General features: G+C 37.0%; 1 protein-coding gene across 1 annotated transcript in view; it reads right to left on the bottom strand.

The window, feature by feature from the left end:
- The window catches only part of LOC122415274 (free fatty acid receptor 4-like), a 43,433-nt gene that overhangs the window by 17,254 nt on the left and 12,222 nt on the right, over positions 1-13,957 (bottom strand). Inside the window, exon 2 of the mRNA XM_043427289.1 lies at positions 5,444-6,425. Coding sequence (XP_043283224.1) covers positions 5,444-5,548 — 105 coding nt within the window. The 5' untranslated portion in view covers positions 5,549-6,425. The remainder of the gene's footprint in view (positions 1-5,443; positions 6,426-13,957) is intronic.

Genomic DNA, 13,957 nt, shown 5'->3' with positions numbered 1-13,957 from the left:
GGTGATAATGTTCTTCAACATCAAGTGCGAAAACACAAATTTTTTCAAAATTTTCTTCTACCTAGTTATCGAGTAATTACGCATTAAAGCAGATTTCTTATGCCCGGAATGTATACCTATATATATGGAAACGCTATGCACTATGCTTATACACGTGAACTTTAGTGATCGATTACTCGATAACTGTGCATGTAGAAGAAAAATCTTTTAAAATTTGTATTGTCAAATTTGGCACTAAAGAATATGTTGATCAAATTTTATTAAATTCTGAACTTTTTGAAATTTTTTATGTTTTTAGTATGGTTTAGCATGGCAACATTGTATCGCCTGTAGCGAAACTCCTTAAACAGATCTACACTCGAGGCAGAGAATACCAATTATAAAATCCCGAGAGAAAGAGAAAGATAAAATACGAAATGTGGTCAGGAGAAAAAAGAAATTGATCGTAACAGAATTTCATCCACTTGGCTTGAAAAACTCAATGATGAGTGTTCTATGAGATGAGATATCTTTATTTCTTCGCGTATGTGAGATCTTGATCTTCCGTTATAGAAGTTTTCAACTTTAGAGAGCAACCATAAGAGGTGGGATAGGATTTCACTAGAGCCGACATATATAAATGCGATGGTCTTACAAATCCCTTTTCCTGTCGTTCTCCCCAGCACTATCTTCTGATTCGACAGTATTCGTGACACTCTCAAGGAACATCTGCACTACCAGATGAACCGAGAAGTGCGGGAGACATATCGATTCTGAAATTCTAAGCGACATATCCGACGAAAAGAATTGAGACAGAAAAGGAAGTAAAAAGTAGGTAGAAGAAAAGTATAAAAAAAGTAAAATGAAGTAGATAAAACACATTACTTTACCGGTTAACGTTTTTGGTACATCGACAATATCGTAGCGCGACGAACAACGCTCTCATCGAATCTAGGCTACATTTTCTTCATTTCTCTTTTTATTTGCGAGAAAAAAAAAATTCGTCGACAGCGCTTTCTGTTTCGTTATCTTGTCATTTAAGGCTCTGGAGGAAACTTGATAAACGAGATATTTGTTGAACTAGAATATTTCTATATGTATGAATGTATATATTTTGGAAAAGACGCTCGTCCGTAAGCATTGAATTTCGATGTTATCACTGCCGTCCTCAGTGCAACTGAGCAATCACATCATGAATGAAACGGTGAGATATAATAGAGACGGAAGCTTGATACAACTGGCGGAAAATTCGGATATCTGTCACATTCGATTTTCCTCCGACGGTTAACTGTCGTGGAATATGACAGTTCACCGTCAAGTTATTTGAGATCAAATAGCTAATATTTTAGGATTGATAAAATGGAGAAAATGAAATTTGCAATTCAACGTTCAATTTCTCATGAATTTTCCAAAAAATGGATCGTTGTCGAGTCAGATTCGACTAATGGTGTTAAAAATTTTGTTTTTCTGAGTTTTTTCTACAATTAAGGGGTCTACCCTACGTAGAATTTTCGAAAAATTTATTTTTTCAATTGCATTTTTCGAAATTATACACATTTGAAAGTAGCATAAAGATCTGAGCAGTCTAAGTGTACTTTTGAACGACGTTTACTTGGTTGTCTGAGCCCGCTGATACGCACCGCCCAGCGCGGTACCGCGTACATGCCTTTGTTCAAACGCGTTTTTCTCAAAATTACGTTTTTCGACGGCTCATTGATAAAATCTCCAAAACTATTGAACCGATCCTTACCACATGTTCTTTTTATGACTATAGCTATAGCGCATATCGTGCGAATTTTGAAATTTTGAGAGGAACTATTTTTTTTTTGCAAAAAATGGTGAACAAACGAGCTTTTAAGTAGTGTTTGAAAAAATGAGGGGCATTTCGTCATTTTTGTAAAAATAAAAAATCGTATGATATGCTCTATAGCCATTTACCTATTGAATCTAAAACGATTTTTATTTTTTTTTCTCCGACCATCCATTCCAGATATTTTATCAATAGCTCACGCACCCATCTTTTTTTTGGACCTGTCTTCTCCCCCATTTTTCTATACAAAAACTGAGTGAAATAAATATAAAATTTTTTTTTGTGTGTTTTAAGAGTGTATTTTTAGGTCCAACATTTTTTATATCCATATTTATAATTTATACAAGTCAAAAAATTCGTGAAAATAGTATTTTTTTGCCCGTCTAATTAGACTAGATCGCTTGAAATTTTTCAATTTTTATATTAAAAAAAAATGAAACAAAGTTTTTTAAAAATTGTTTTGTGATTCAGTTTCCAACGAAATCACATCAATTAACGAAAATTTAATTGCCGTTGAAAAATCCTCAATGGTCTCCATGGGTCTGGGCAGCTTCTGTGCTCAGTTTTCCAGGAAACGGTACCGAATCCGCCAGATTACTGTCACCCTTATCGAATTCTAAATTTCCCCACCTTCGTTCCTTCGATGGAACGGTTCTCGATGTTCCTCGGAGGAAAATGATAAGTCAAAAGGATCATCAAGATTTCGTCATAAATCACTCGCATGAGCGTACCGATCAATTTTCCCCGGAAGGGGGAAAGTCAGTTGCGAGTTTGATGAACGAGAGTACATACCCGTCGAGAGGGAAAATCATTTTTTTCAACGCGCCTTCATTTTTTTAATATATGTCATTTGAAACTCTCTGTTCGATCGGCTCATCCATTTTTCAGACTTCCATGCACTCGTGTTTCCACTCGTGTATTTTAACCTCGATGTTTGACCCGGAATCTGAATGCATAGCCATCGGTGGAAGTGTGACTAACTCTATTTACTGCAATATCAATACAGCTCGCGCTCGCGGAAGTCGATGAATGCCCTGTGACAGTCGAATGCCGAATACGGCTGAATGTATAACCAAATTTTTGAAAAATCGACGCGCCTTCGGTATCTTCCTGGTCTCATGAGAAAATGTGCTTTTAATAAAAATCGTCCGGCAATAAAATTTCGATCTTTTCAAAGCGACCAACCATTTTCACAGAGAAAACGGATTCGTTTTGTATATAGCGAGGAATATATTATTTTTCAAAAATTTTCAAAATATTTAGCCACCGATTACAAACAGCATAGTATTTTTTGAATTTTCCTTTTTTTCGTCCCTTCAATTCTAAACAGCTTTATATGTGAATACCAAAAAGTGATGCACGTGAGAACTATTTTCGTTTTGTTTTCGAGTGTTATTCATCGTGTCAGACTAAAACTTACTGATAAGTGGAAATGTATTGTAAATCACAAATTCTCACTGTCAGCATAGCAATTTCCATGATAAATACACGAATATACACCGGATACGTGTGACATTTTACCATACATATAGTTTTTTGTCAGAGTTGTCCAAAAGCATACTTTACAATTTAAACATTTCAGTGACTGAAAACATTTTTTACTATGCTTATAGGAGAAAAAGACTCTTGAGTCTTTTGAATAAAAGGTATGGGTATTGGTATTTTTATTATGGTGGATAGAAGAATTCTTAATACTGCTCTTCAAATTAATGCTGCAATCCAGTTCGTATAAACCGTCCCGAAGATACTATATTCTTAGTAGTTTCCTCTAGCATTTTCGGCCTCGTTTTCTCCGTGTTTAAAAGTGTAGTCCTACTTTTTCATCAGCTCAAATGGGTGAGGTTCAATATGTCAAATAACCGAATAGTAGAACGGTCGTTATTTCGAAATTTTAAAAGTTGTAATATCAGTCGAATTTTCGAAAAATCGATATTTTAGTCCTCGTTCTATGGGCGATTGTTACATTACATTTTGCATGAAAAGGTGCTTCGAACTTTGGAGTTTCTACTTTATTTATTTTCGACATTCAAAGCTCTAGTCGAATTTATACATCTCCATGTTATCATTCCAAGTTTCTAAACTCGAGATTTCAGCTGTTCAGAATTTAGTCATTCTAAAATTTCATATTCCCACCCGTTCAAATTAGGTTTTGAAAACCCTTTATTTTTGTTCCGAACTTTTTGTGAAGTCAATATTCGAATTCAACTTCCGAATCACGGTGTAACACGAATTTTAACTTATTTTAAATTTCATAAGTAAATTAAAAGTTTTTTTTTTATTACGAAACTGCTTTTAGATCTTCGGTGGTCTCTAGAATATTCATGAACGCAAAGAAATGTGATCAGTCATTACTCGTTACTTGGACAACTGCCGCATAGTGATAAATAGTCTAATATCGTATTTTTTTTTTTCAATAAAACGTACGGTTCAAAGAGTGGAGCAGCCTGGCGAGGAAAAGGCACGTTAGGTTCGATCTTTCTGTGGTGCAAACATCCACACACATACAAACACGATTCGAAGAGTGCAGGCCTTCTGTATTTGAGCTGATATTCTGTTTGCTCTTGTTCTATATGCATCGGGCAGATGAACCCAGTGTCATTAAGGGTTTAGGGCAAGAGAGGGAGCATATGACTGCGCGTTCGACTGTTACGGAATCGCGCAATTAGGGACGAAATGTCTAGACTCTTGTCACAGGTTCTGCAATTCTGGTGTTTACCCTATCTGTACATTTGTGTGTAATTAGGAAGGGGTGGTAATTCGGTACCTGTGCATATGCCAAGGACGTGCACCACGAGAACTACCACGCAGTCATAGACGAATATATTATTATTTTCTGTTTGTTGGTCGTCTCATAATTAGCATGGAGCATAAAAATTGTTTAGAATTTAGTTTTTGGTATGAGTTGCCTCGAGTACTGTCACAATTGTGCGTTTGTCCGAGATCGTTTGTTAGTAAATCCACAAGGTGTTTCACAATATTGTGAAAACGCTTTTAAATTCGTTTGGTTCTGTTAGTTTTGCGATTTATTGCATTATTTTACCACGAAGGGATGGAGTAAAATTTCATTTTGTTCCTCAAACTCTAAAGTGCTAAGTTGAAAAGCTTCCTGCTGCTGAAGGGATTCATGCTCTGTTGGGCAGAGAACCAGTGGGGTGGTTCAAGTATTTTTTCATTTTAGACACATTCGACGTTCCCGTCAGACGATTCAACATTGAAGCAATTTTTTGGACTGCCATTATTACGAAGCACACATGGGTGGACAAATTAAAATCGGACGCTTCTCTCTAAGTATGTGTGAATACATACCTATACACTTTTTGATACGTGGCAATAACAGGGGAGTTCGAATGAGCGTTTGCGTGAGCTCTTTAAACCTTGGGATACATTCTATGAACCTGGCATTGGGGTGCAGTGAAATGAACGGTCGACCATTCAAAAATTTCTCTCTTCGAAGACTCTCTATGCACGTGAAATATTTTCATCCCTCCCTCTCCTAGTTCTTCCATTTTCTAGCTGCATTATTAAATTTTTTCCCTGTCCCCCTTTCAATAGTCGTGGTTGATCACAACCAGGGTTAGTGAAGTTGAGTTGATAAAAAATAAAATAGCATCGTAAAGTACGGTTGAAGTATAAAGCGATAAAAAAACCGCTTACCTCGACCCCGCTAGCTCCTTTTCGATCACCAAACTGGCTGTAGTAAGTGAAGTAATAACGAGGTCCCCATTCTTCGTCCTCGCCAAGAAGATACGACGAATTCATTTTGACGGAATTACTTTCGATGGCCTTCCCTCCTCCTCCCACTTTTGCACACTCGCCTCTCTCTGCTGCTCTTTTGCTTTATCTCTGTGTAGGCCGTTATCGATCCTTTTTCTATCTCTTCCCTTCTCCGTCTATCGTTCTTTCGATGAATATCTATTTCTCGTCCTTCGGATCTCGGAATCTTGGGATCGTCGCCTCGCTGCTATCTGCGTTCCTACATCGGGTCAGGTCATCTTGAAATTATCACGATGCACCAGATTTACTACGTTTGCAGAGAAAATATTTGCCAACGTTGACAAGTACGATGAGGATTTGCCTTGCACGTAAGTTCTTCTCGTTCCACAGCCTCCCTCGGTCACTTTCTTTTTCTTAACCTCCCGTATAATCGGCAACTTTTCTCAAACTCGTTATAAAGTAACCGGAGAAGTAATTACTGACGAATTAATGTGACCGAGTAAACAGAGAGCAAAGGCAAAAAGAAAAATACGATGATAGAATAAAAAATAAATTGGATGAGGAACTTGTCCACCGGTTTTTATCGAAGGAGGCAAGTTTTTCTATGTTGCCACACCGCGCATTTCTGCAACCAAGAGGAAACCCAGGCCTCGAAGATTTCTTGTTGCTCGATGATAACGATTTCAATTGTATCCTTGTGGCAAAGTTCTGCCCCAGCTGGTTATCCTCGTTAAAGTTTCATCCCCGTTGAGAGCCAAGAGCAAACGATTCAACCACGTTCAACAACGTCCTCGCCTCCCGAGATCGATGTTAACAATGTTAGAGACACCAGCAAACAACCGATGAGAAATACCGGCTCGAGGAACCCAATTTCATTGTATATGCCACGCTTTGAATCTTGAGGATACAACGGATAAGTATCCTGGAACAAATATGATCACATATTATTGGACTTACATATTCCATGTTACACCAAAATGGAAAAATATATAAAAGATACGATATTGGAATGATAATCAGGATAATCAGGGACAACAGCGGTCCTTGTTTGACCGAGGCTTGTTCGAGAGGCCAAAAAACCGTTGAACATACAGAGAATACTAATTACTTAGAGGATCCTCATTTTCATGATCATGGAAGAATAACTCGACCCCCAATTTCTATGGATTATGGAGAAAAAAAACTCGGTGTGGACACTCCTTAAATTTTCGATTAATTAAGTAATTGTCCATTGCAATGCAATCCACTGTTTTTTTTTTTTTTTTTTTTTTCCGGTACAAAAGTAACATTTGTTGTGTCTGAACTCATAAAACGTGAATCATATCTCGTTATTTTCTCGTTATACGCCCACGTGGAGGAACTTTTTGTTTGCTTTGCTTTCGTTGACTTCGCTGATTATACAAGGGTTCACGAACCAGAGGTCTCTTTTTTGGCTTCGTGTATATGTTCAACGTGAACTCGAAGAGGTGAATATCCTCGATGTATTAATTAAATTGAGCTATAATTGTAATTTTACTTTCATTTCTTTCATCCTTCAAGTTTTATTACCTTCTCCACTTCAATTTACTTGGTAATTCTCTTCTGATATGATATTGCGTACTTTTTCTGGCCAAACAACTACGAAATCTCGCCAGATTTTTTCCAGAGAGAATTTTCATTTCGGTAGCAACCATCTCGCCACCGATCGAGGACAATGTACATAGGACAGGGGGCCAGATCTGTGGTGGTCAATGATCCCATTACACCGTGATTACAGCTAATCATACGAGAGAAGCCAAGTGACAAATCCAAGACAAATGCCTAGCCGAAAACTAAAGATGGTCAAAATGGTTCATCGATGTTTTTGCTCGATATTCGACGTCCATAAAAATGATATTAAAAGCCATCGAAACTCCTTGTTTTAATCACAAAACTACTCAGCGTGTGCCAGGTATTTATCGACTCGAATTTGAAAATAAAATGTTGATAAAAACGCGTTTTTTCAATGGGCCAATCCTCGATGGTTTCTTTCAAGACACTCCACTTCGCTTCAGTCTATATACGCATCGGAAATTAAGCCAACGTGTATCAGCATGATCCTTCATGAATAGAACCAGTTTACCTCTCACGAATACGCGTGTACAACATGGAACGATATTATCCATACCGGAACAATAGTCGAGGTTTCATTATCCCTCTTGATCGAGAAGGCATTGATCATTTGCATGAAAACACCCTGTGTAAGGATCGTTTGTTCTCTGCGCACGTGTGTTCTAATTTTCTAATCCCTCTTAGTATTGTCACTATGAATTTACGAACAGTTCGCTAACTTTTGTCTGAATAACTTTTCCAACGTCAGAGTTTTTATTCTGAATGCCTTTTTGTTACTGTCTTCCTTGGATTTCCTGTAGCGAAGCTCAGATCCTTGGTCTCTCTTTCTTTCTCCCTTCCTTTTGCTTCTCTACTCTACCCTTCTTGTCGAGGATTCTCAAGTGGATTAGCTGTGCTTTGGCTGATAGCGGGGTCTCCTCATTTGAGAAAGTTTCTTCTCCAAGTATCGGAATTCTTGAGTTCCCTTCTTGCAAACAGGACTTTGGCTTGATTTTTGTGGGTGAAAAATTTCGTTTGAACGGCCAACGATCCTGACGAATTGACGTCATTACTTTTTATTTTTTTGCGCTTGAATAATTTAGGTTACACGTGAACATGAACTGTTGAAAAGTTCATTGTGTTCAAAAAATAATAGCAGTGAATTTCCACTATTTTATATAATTAGCTTTGCCTTCGGGCTTCACTCGTTGCGAACCTTTTTCCCATTACAAATAAAATTCCCAATTATTCTTTCAATGGAATACTCAAGAGAGTGGCCAACATTTTTTTCAACTTTTTCATCATTCCGGGAAAATTGTTGTAACTTTATTTCCTATGGGTCCACAGCCAACGTTCATTTTCTTCGCTTGCGAATTGTCCTTGAATTGGTGATTCCTTTTCTTTTTGATAACTCATGAATTATTAAGTTAAATAATTGAATAGAATACCCAAACTTCGCTTCTACATTTTCGTTAAAAGCAATATATCGATATTTTTCAAAAGCCTCTTGTCATTGAAAAATGAAAAAAAAAAAAAAACAAATTTAATTCCTCCAGTTTATTCTCTCTTCGCAATGGGGAAAAAAGTTTTCAGGAAGGGAACGCGAGTTTTTAAAGTTTCAGCTAAAAAATATTCATAGCAGTAGAAAATATGAAAAATGCTTGATAAAATTCCGACCCATTCTGCTTTACACTCGAAAAAATACTTGAAGGCTTATCTGCACGATTCATAAGAGCAGGATCTATTTCTCGAGCACGATTGAGTTGAAAAATGAGATAACGAATTCAAATCTGGTATGGAAACTGAGTTTCCCAAAGTTTAAATTAGTCATGAATTTGTCATCGGATCAATTATGAACTAAAGAAAAAGAGATAGCAGGGGGATGCATATCAATGAGAAACCCCAATTATCTTGTCTTCGAACTTTTTCAATACGAATTTACCATGGTTTCCGTGCTGAATTCATCCAAAAAACGGGTCTCTGTGAGTTCCTTTCTACAATCGCCCAACTAGTTCATCACCAACATCAACCAGAATATAAAGAAACTGAACACACTTCATTGGTTAATTGTCCCAGTCATAACTCGAACGCTCATAACTTAGAAATTTTTTAAAATTTGTTCATCAAATAATTTCGAAAACGACGATTTTTTGGCGTATCGCAGCATAAATCGCTGAGAAACCTTGGAAAATCGTGAAAAAGTAATTTTTAAAAATAAAAAATTGTTCTGACTTTTACACGAGAGTTCAGCTTTTATTTTGATTTTATAATAATTTACGATATTTTCTACTTTGACGAATGATCATATATTATCTGTCGAATTGAGATAAAAATATATGTACGATTCGTGGTAAGGAATGTCTTTGTATTTGATATGGTGGCGCAATTCTTCTGTACGTCAAGTTTCACGGTACGACGAAGAGACAAATTGTAGTTCGTTACTTCTCAGTGGCTTGTTCGCACTTGCGTCGCTACTCCGATTACTTCGCGTAATGGCTCAATTCTTCTCGTGTCCCATTATGAAACCATATGTATAAGGTCATTTAACTTTATCCTTACATATCTGTATGTATGAAAGCAACATACAATTTTCTTCGATGGAACGCTCATGAACGTTTACGTTCTTAGATCCCTACATCTCGATTCGAGTGATTACACACGGATTGTGGGTGGTTAACGTTAGTCACGTCGTTTGAATTTTTACGAGCCCTTCTCGCTCACAGAGCCACTCGCACACGTGCATGAAGTTACGTTTGAAGGGGATTTGCAGAGGAATGAAATTTAGTATATTCTGGTTCATTCACAATGGCAGCTAAATTACATGTTCTATGATTTGCAACGATTCTCTCAGCAAAATTACTGTCATTTGTTCTTACAGTTGTTCTATAGTTTTCAGGATGCATTGGAACTTTTCTCGTGTTCAACGTTATGGGAATTGCTGATTCATTACAACCAATAACATTTGTAGAAAATTCCATTTTTTTCAGTCTCTCGAATCAATTATTCCCTGCATCAAAATCGTTTGAATTTCTCGCTTTTTTTCAATTTTTTGCGTCAATTTAAAATCGTGCCAAAATTATAAGACGTGACGATCGACTTCTCCAGTTCTTTGAAAAGTATTCGAGAAATGAATTCGGAAAGAAGTTTTTTCGAGATATAAAAAACTTTAGCTGGGGATGTGAGAGATATTTTCTCGATAAAAATCAACGAAGCAGTCTTTAAGGTAGAATGGTAACTCTTTTGCAGGGCAGGCGGTGAGTCCTATGCTTTAACGTGGAAAGCCTCTCTTCTTACCAACTGCACGTGATTTTAGTTTCTGCTTTTCAATTTACATGAAAAAATGATAATAGTGTACTTTTAGACGAAAAAATGACTATTCCAACCATACTGTTCCTTATTTTGGCGAAGAAAAGCTTCTTGTTTTATATTTCAAAATACCAAACATTTGCTTTGACAGCAGCAATGCAGGGTTGTGGTTTCAGTTTTTGACTGTTGGCTGCTCTGCTCAAGCACGAGAGGGCACTGTTTATATATAGCTATACGAGAGTGGGTTGATCGATGCGACGTTGCCGCGATTGAAGCTATGTCCGCCAGAAGAGAGAGACAAGTTTCGTTTTCAATTTTCTTTTGCACATTGCAGATAAACGGTACGGTAAAATCACTGCAAATTTCGCGAGAGTTAACTTGACAGTTGATTTATATATTAGTGCTCGTTTCATCAAAAAGTGGCTTTTTAAACAATAGTTTTTCAATGTTTATTCTCATTGTTTTTACGCTTTTCCATAAGATCCAATGTAAAAAACTAATTCAATTTTCTCAGAAACGGTATGGTCGAACCCGTTAAAATTTCGAGAGCAAATAGTTTATACACTTTCGAACGTATCTACCAATTTGCATCAAAATCTCTCCTTTTGATATATCGTACCGTTCCACCTTGAGGACGGGGATTTTTACGTTGAAATCGACCTTTTTATCTTAAAGGTTTAAAAGATAATACCAAATTGGGCCTTTTTCAACAATTTATTAGAGATTCGAATACGCTATTTTCGTTTAAACGGTTTATTTACGATTGAGCGACGATTTTCCGTTCCCATCACCACACATAATTTGATGATTGTTATAAAAAACATAGTCTTTGAAACATTTTGATGGAAAATATCCCGTTTTTTTAGGTTCATGAATATGCGTTCGAATTAAACGCTCCAAACAACGTACTCAATTCTGTTTATTGAAATCTCAATTTCATGTATTATGATTCGCTTCGAAATTTCACCTGTTTCGCTACAATTGGTTTTTATACTCTTGCTTTGATTGGAATGATCCAGTGGCTCGAACAGCGCTTTGATCATGCAATATTTAATTAATGGGAGTATGTATTCAAGATCCTTTGTCGTCCACTCAAGCTCAGCTCGTGGATATACCTACATATTGTTCGTATATAAATACACGTTTGAGTAAATACGGAGGGATAAACGAGCAGCAGTGTAACAATACGTCTTCTGGTACACACGCGGTTCTATGTGGAGTTTCGCGAATGATAATTACTATTGCCATTGGAGCATGATGCCCTTCTCTACCCCGACTTCTCAAAGTTGAAGGAGCAACGATCCCTCGAGTAGAATCATTGTCATGCAAGCTAGATATCGATGCATGTAGGGGTTAATAAAAAAAATAACAGGAAGACCTCATTTTTGTGCGAGGATTGACAGAAAATCAATGTTTTATACCTGCGTCTGTCTGTGTGAGAAAAAGGGCGTCGAGTGATGTTAGCAGAATGGCGTTACATTGAGAAAAAAAACTTTTTTGATCGAACAAAATTCATTCAGTCGGACGAAAATGTAGTATTCGACTATTCTTTTTTTTGGGTAAACTAAATCAGTGGCCTTTTCGAAAAAAAAAAATTAGTTTGATCCACGATATTAGTGCTTAACTCAATGAACATTTTTTTTTAATGTGCAGAGGCACGAACAATCGACTTAAGAATATGGATCAGCGACTAACCTCGCTTGGAATTTTCGAAATCGAAATTCTTTGAGACTGTTCGACCGATGAAAAAAAGGCTCTGTCAGCCAATTTTTGCCATCGTCCTGCGAAGGCTGACAGAGCCTTTTTTTCATTGGTCAAACTGTGTCAGAGAATTTCGATTTCGAAATTTGCAGCTATCTCTCTCGGCCTCGCGGTTGGGTGTAGCGACTGATCCATTCTCTTAACATCGCTGAATGAACCGCCCGGAATTAAGAAAGATGAGGCCGTACAGTCATTTTTTTTACCCAAAAGTTATGACCTGTACCTTTCAAAAGTTAGGCCAGTTTACAATTTGGCAATACACTTTAAAGAAGAGTTGGGAAAAAAAGACGAAAAACTGGTGAAAGCTCAGTCGAAAACACGGACGGTGACGATTCTGGCCTCAAATAACTGCACGGGAAAGAGATTATTATTAATATAATCTCAGCAAATCTCCTAATAAATCTGAAAAAATTGACATTACTCAGCAAGCCTTGCTCATGTTGCCCAAAAATTTTTAGCATCATTTTTAACGGAGATATCACTGAATCTGTCTTGACTTCTATAAGGTTACACGTTATTTGGCCCAAATTGTTATTGATTTTTCTCAGCAACGCCGCTCCTAAACTGTCTGAAAATTTAACTCATTTCTTTTCACTTTATAAAATGCAATCGGTTTAAAAGCGATGACATCATTTTCATTCTAATGCCTCAACTTCCTTAAGCTACCGATTCGAAAATTAGTTGGGCTCTGCCTGAAACTTGAATTCCACAGCAAATATTGTTAATGTTTTTCATCGCTAAGAAAATAAGTGATTTACGTCGTTCGAGGAAAATCAAGAATAAAAAAAGGAGCTGAAAGGCGTCACCTCTCTTGGTTTTTTTTATTTATTTTTTTTTTTAAATGTTTTATCACGTAAAGTAACAACAGACACGCAAGCAGTCAGGCTTAAGGGTTTCTGTTGACGACGCGGAGCATGGGCGAACAATCTCAAGGGGATCAGTAGCGTACGACACACCACACACCTGAAGTTCAGAATGTGCAGTTAGGCCAATGCTCTCGTTTTCTTGTATACGTATATAAAACTGTCGCCCCTGCCTCGATCTATTCACCCTCCGAAAAGGCCGTTTCAATGTTTAACGAGACTTTGGGTCGCGAGCATGTTATACTCGTCGGGTTGAAGAGGTGATCTTTCGGCCAAGAAACTTTTACTTCCGCTCGTGTGTTACGTATTTGAAAGCTCAACATTTTTGAAGAGACAAAAAACATCATTTAAAATGGACTCTTTCTCAGTCGGAAAAGGAATTTTTAATATTTTTTGATAAAAACTCTCTCTATAATAGAGTCAAATTTTCCTCGATCAATAACCCTGCCTGAAAAAAACAGTAAAATTTTCATGATTACGATTACTTCTGTGGCACGGTGGAAATTGCTGCTCCGTTTTCAGAAATGTTTTCGAGTTGACAATTAAGGATTAATTTTTCCTGGACAATTGAAAACGTTTAGGGCGATCTGCCTCGAAAATACATGAAAAAATGATGAAGCAGTTCACTTTTGAGATCGTATAAAACACTGAAATATACAATGGTCGTATTTAAGGGTTTCCTGTAGTTTTCAAACTTAAGGAAATCATTTTACATAATATTGAGCATACAATTTGTGAGTGCGTAATTGTTTCATACTTTAACTACAATATAAAAGAATTCCTTTATATTTATGTATACATAACGTGGGAGCATCGCATTTCCCTCGGTATTTTTCTCATCCTCTTGTTCCAAAAGGTTGTCATCCGCTGCTCGGCTGTCACGCTCGCGTAACGTAAGAAGAGAAGAAATTTTTGTCATATTGTGTGTACAACCCAATTCAAGAATAGAGATCCG

Source organism: Venturia canescens, chromosome 1 (assembly GCF_019457755.1).
Source record: "Venturia canescens isolate UGA chromosome 1, ASM1945775v1, whole genome shotgun sequence".
In the NCBI taxonomy this organism is placed as follows: domain Eukaryota; kingdom Metazoa; phylum Arthropoda; class Insecta; order Hymenoptera; family Ichneumonidae; genus Venturia; species Venturia canescens.
Note: the sequence above shows the minus strand (reverse complement) of the source record. Positions and strands in the feature narration are given on the sequence as shown.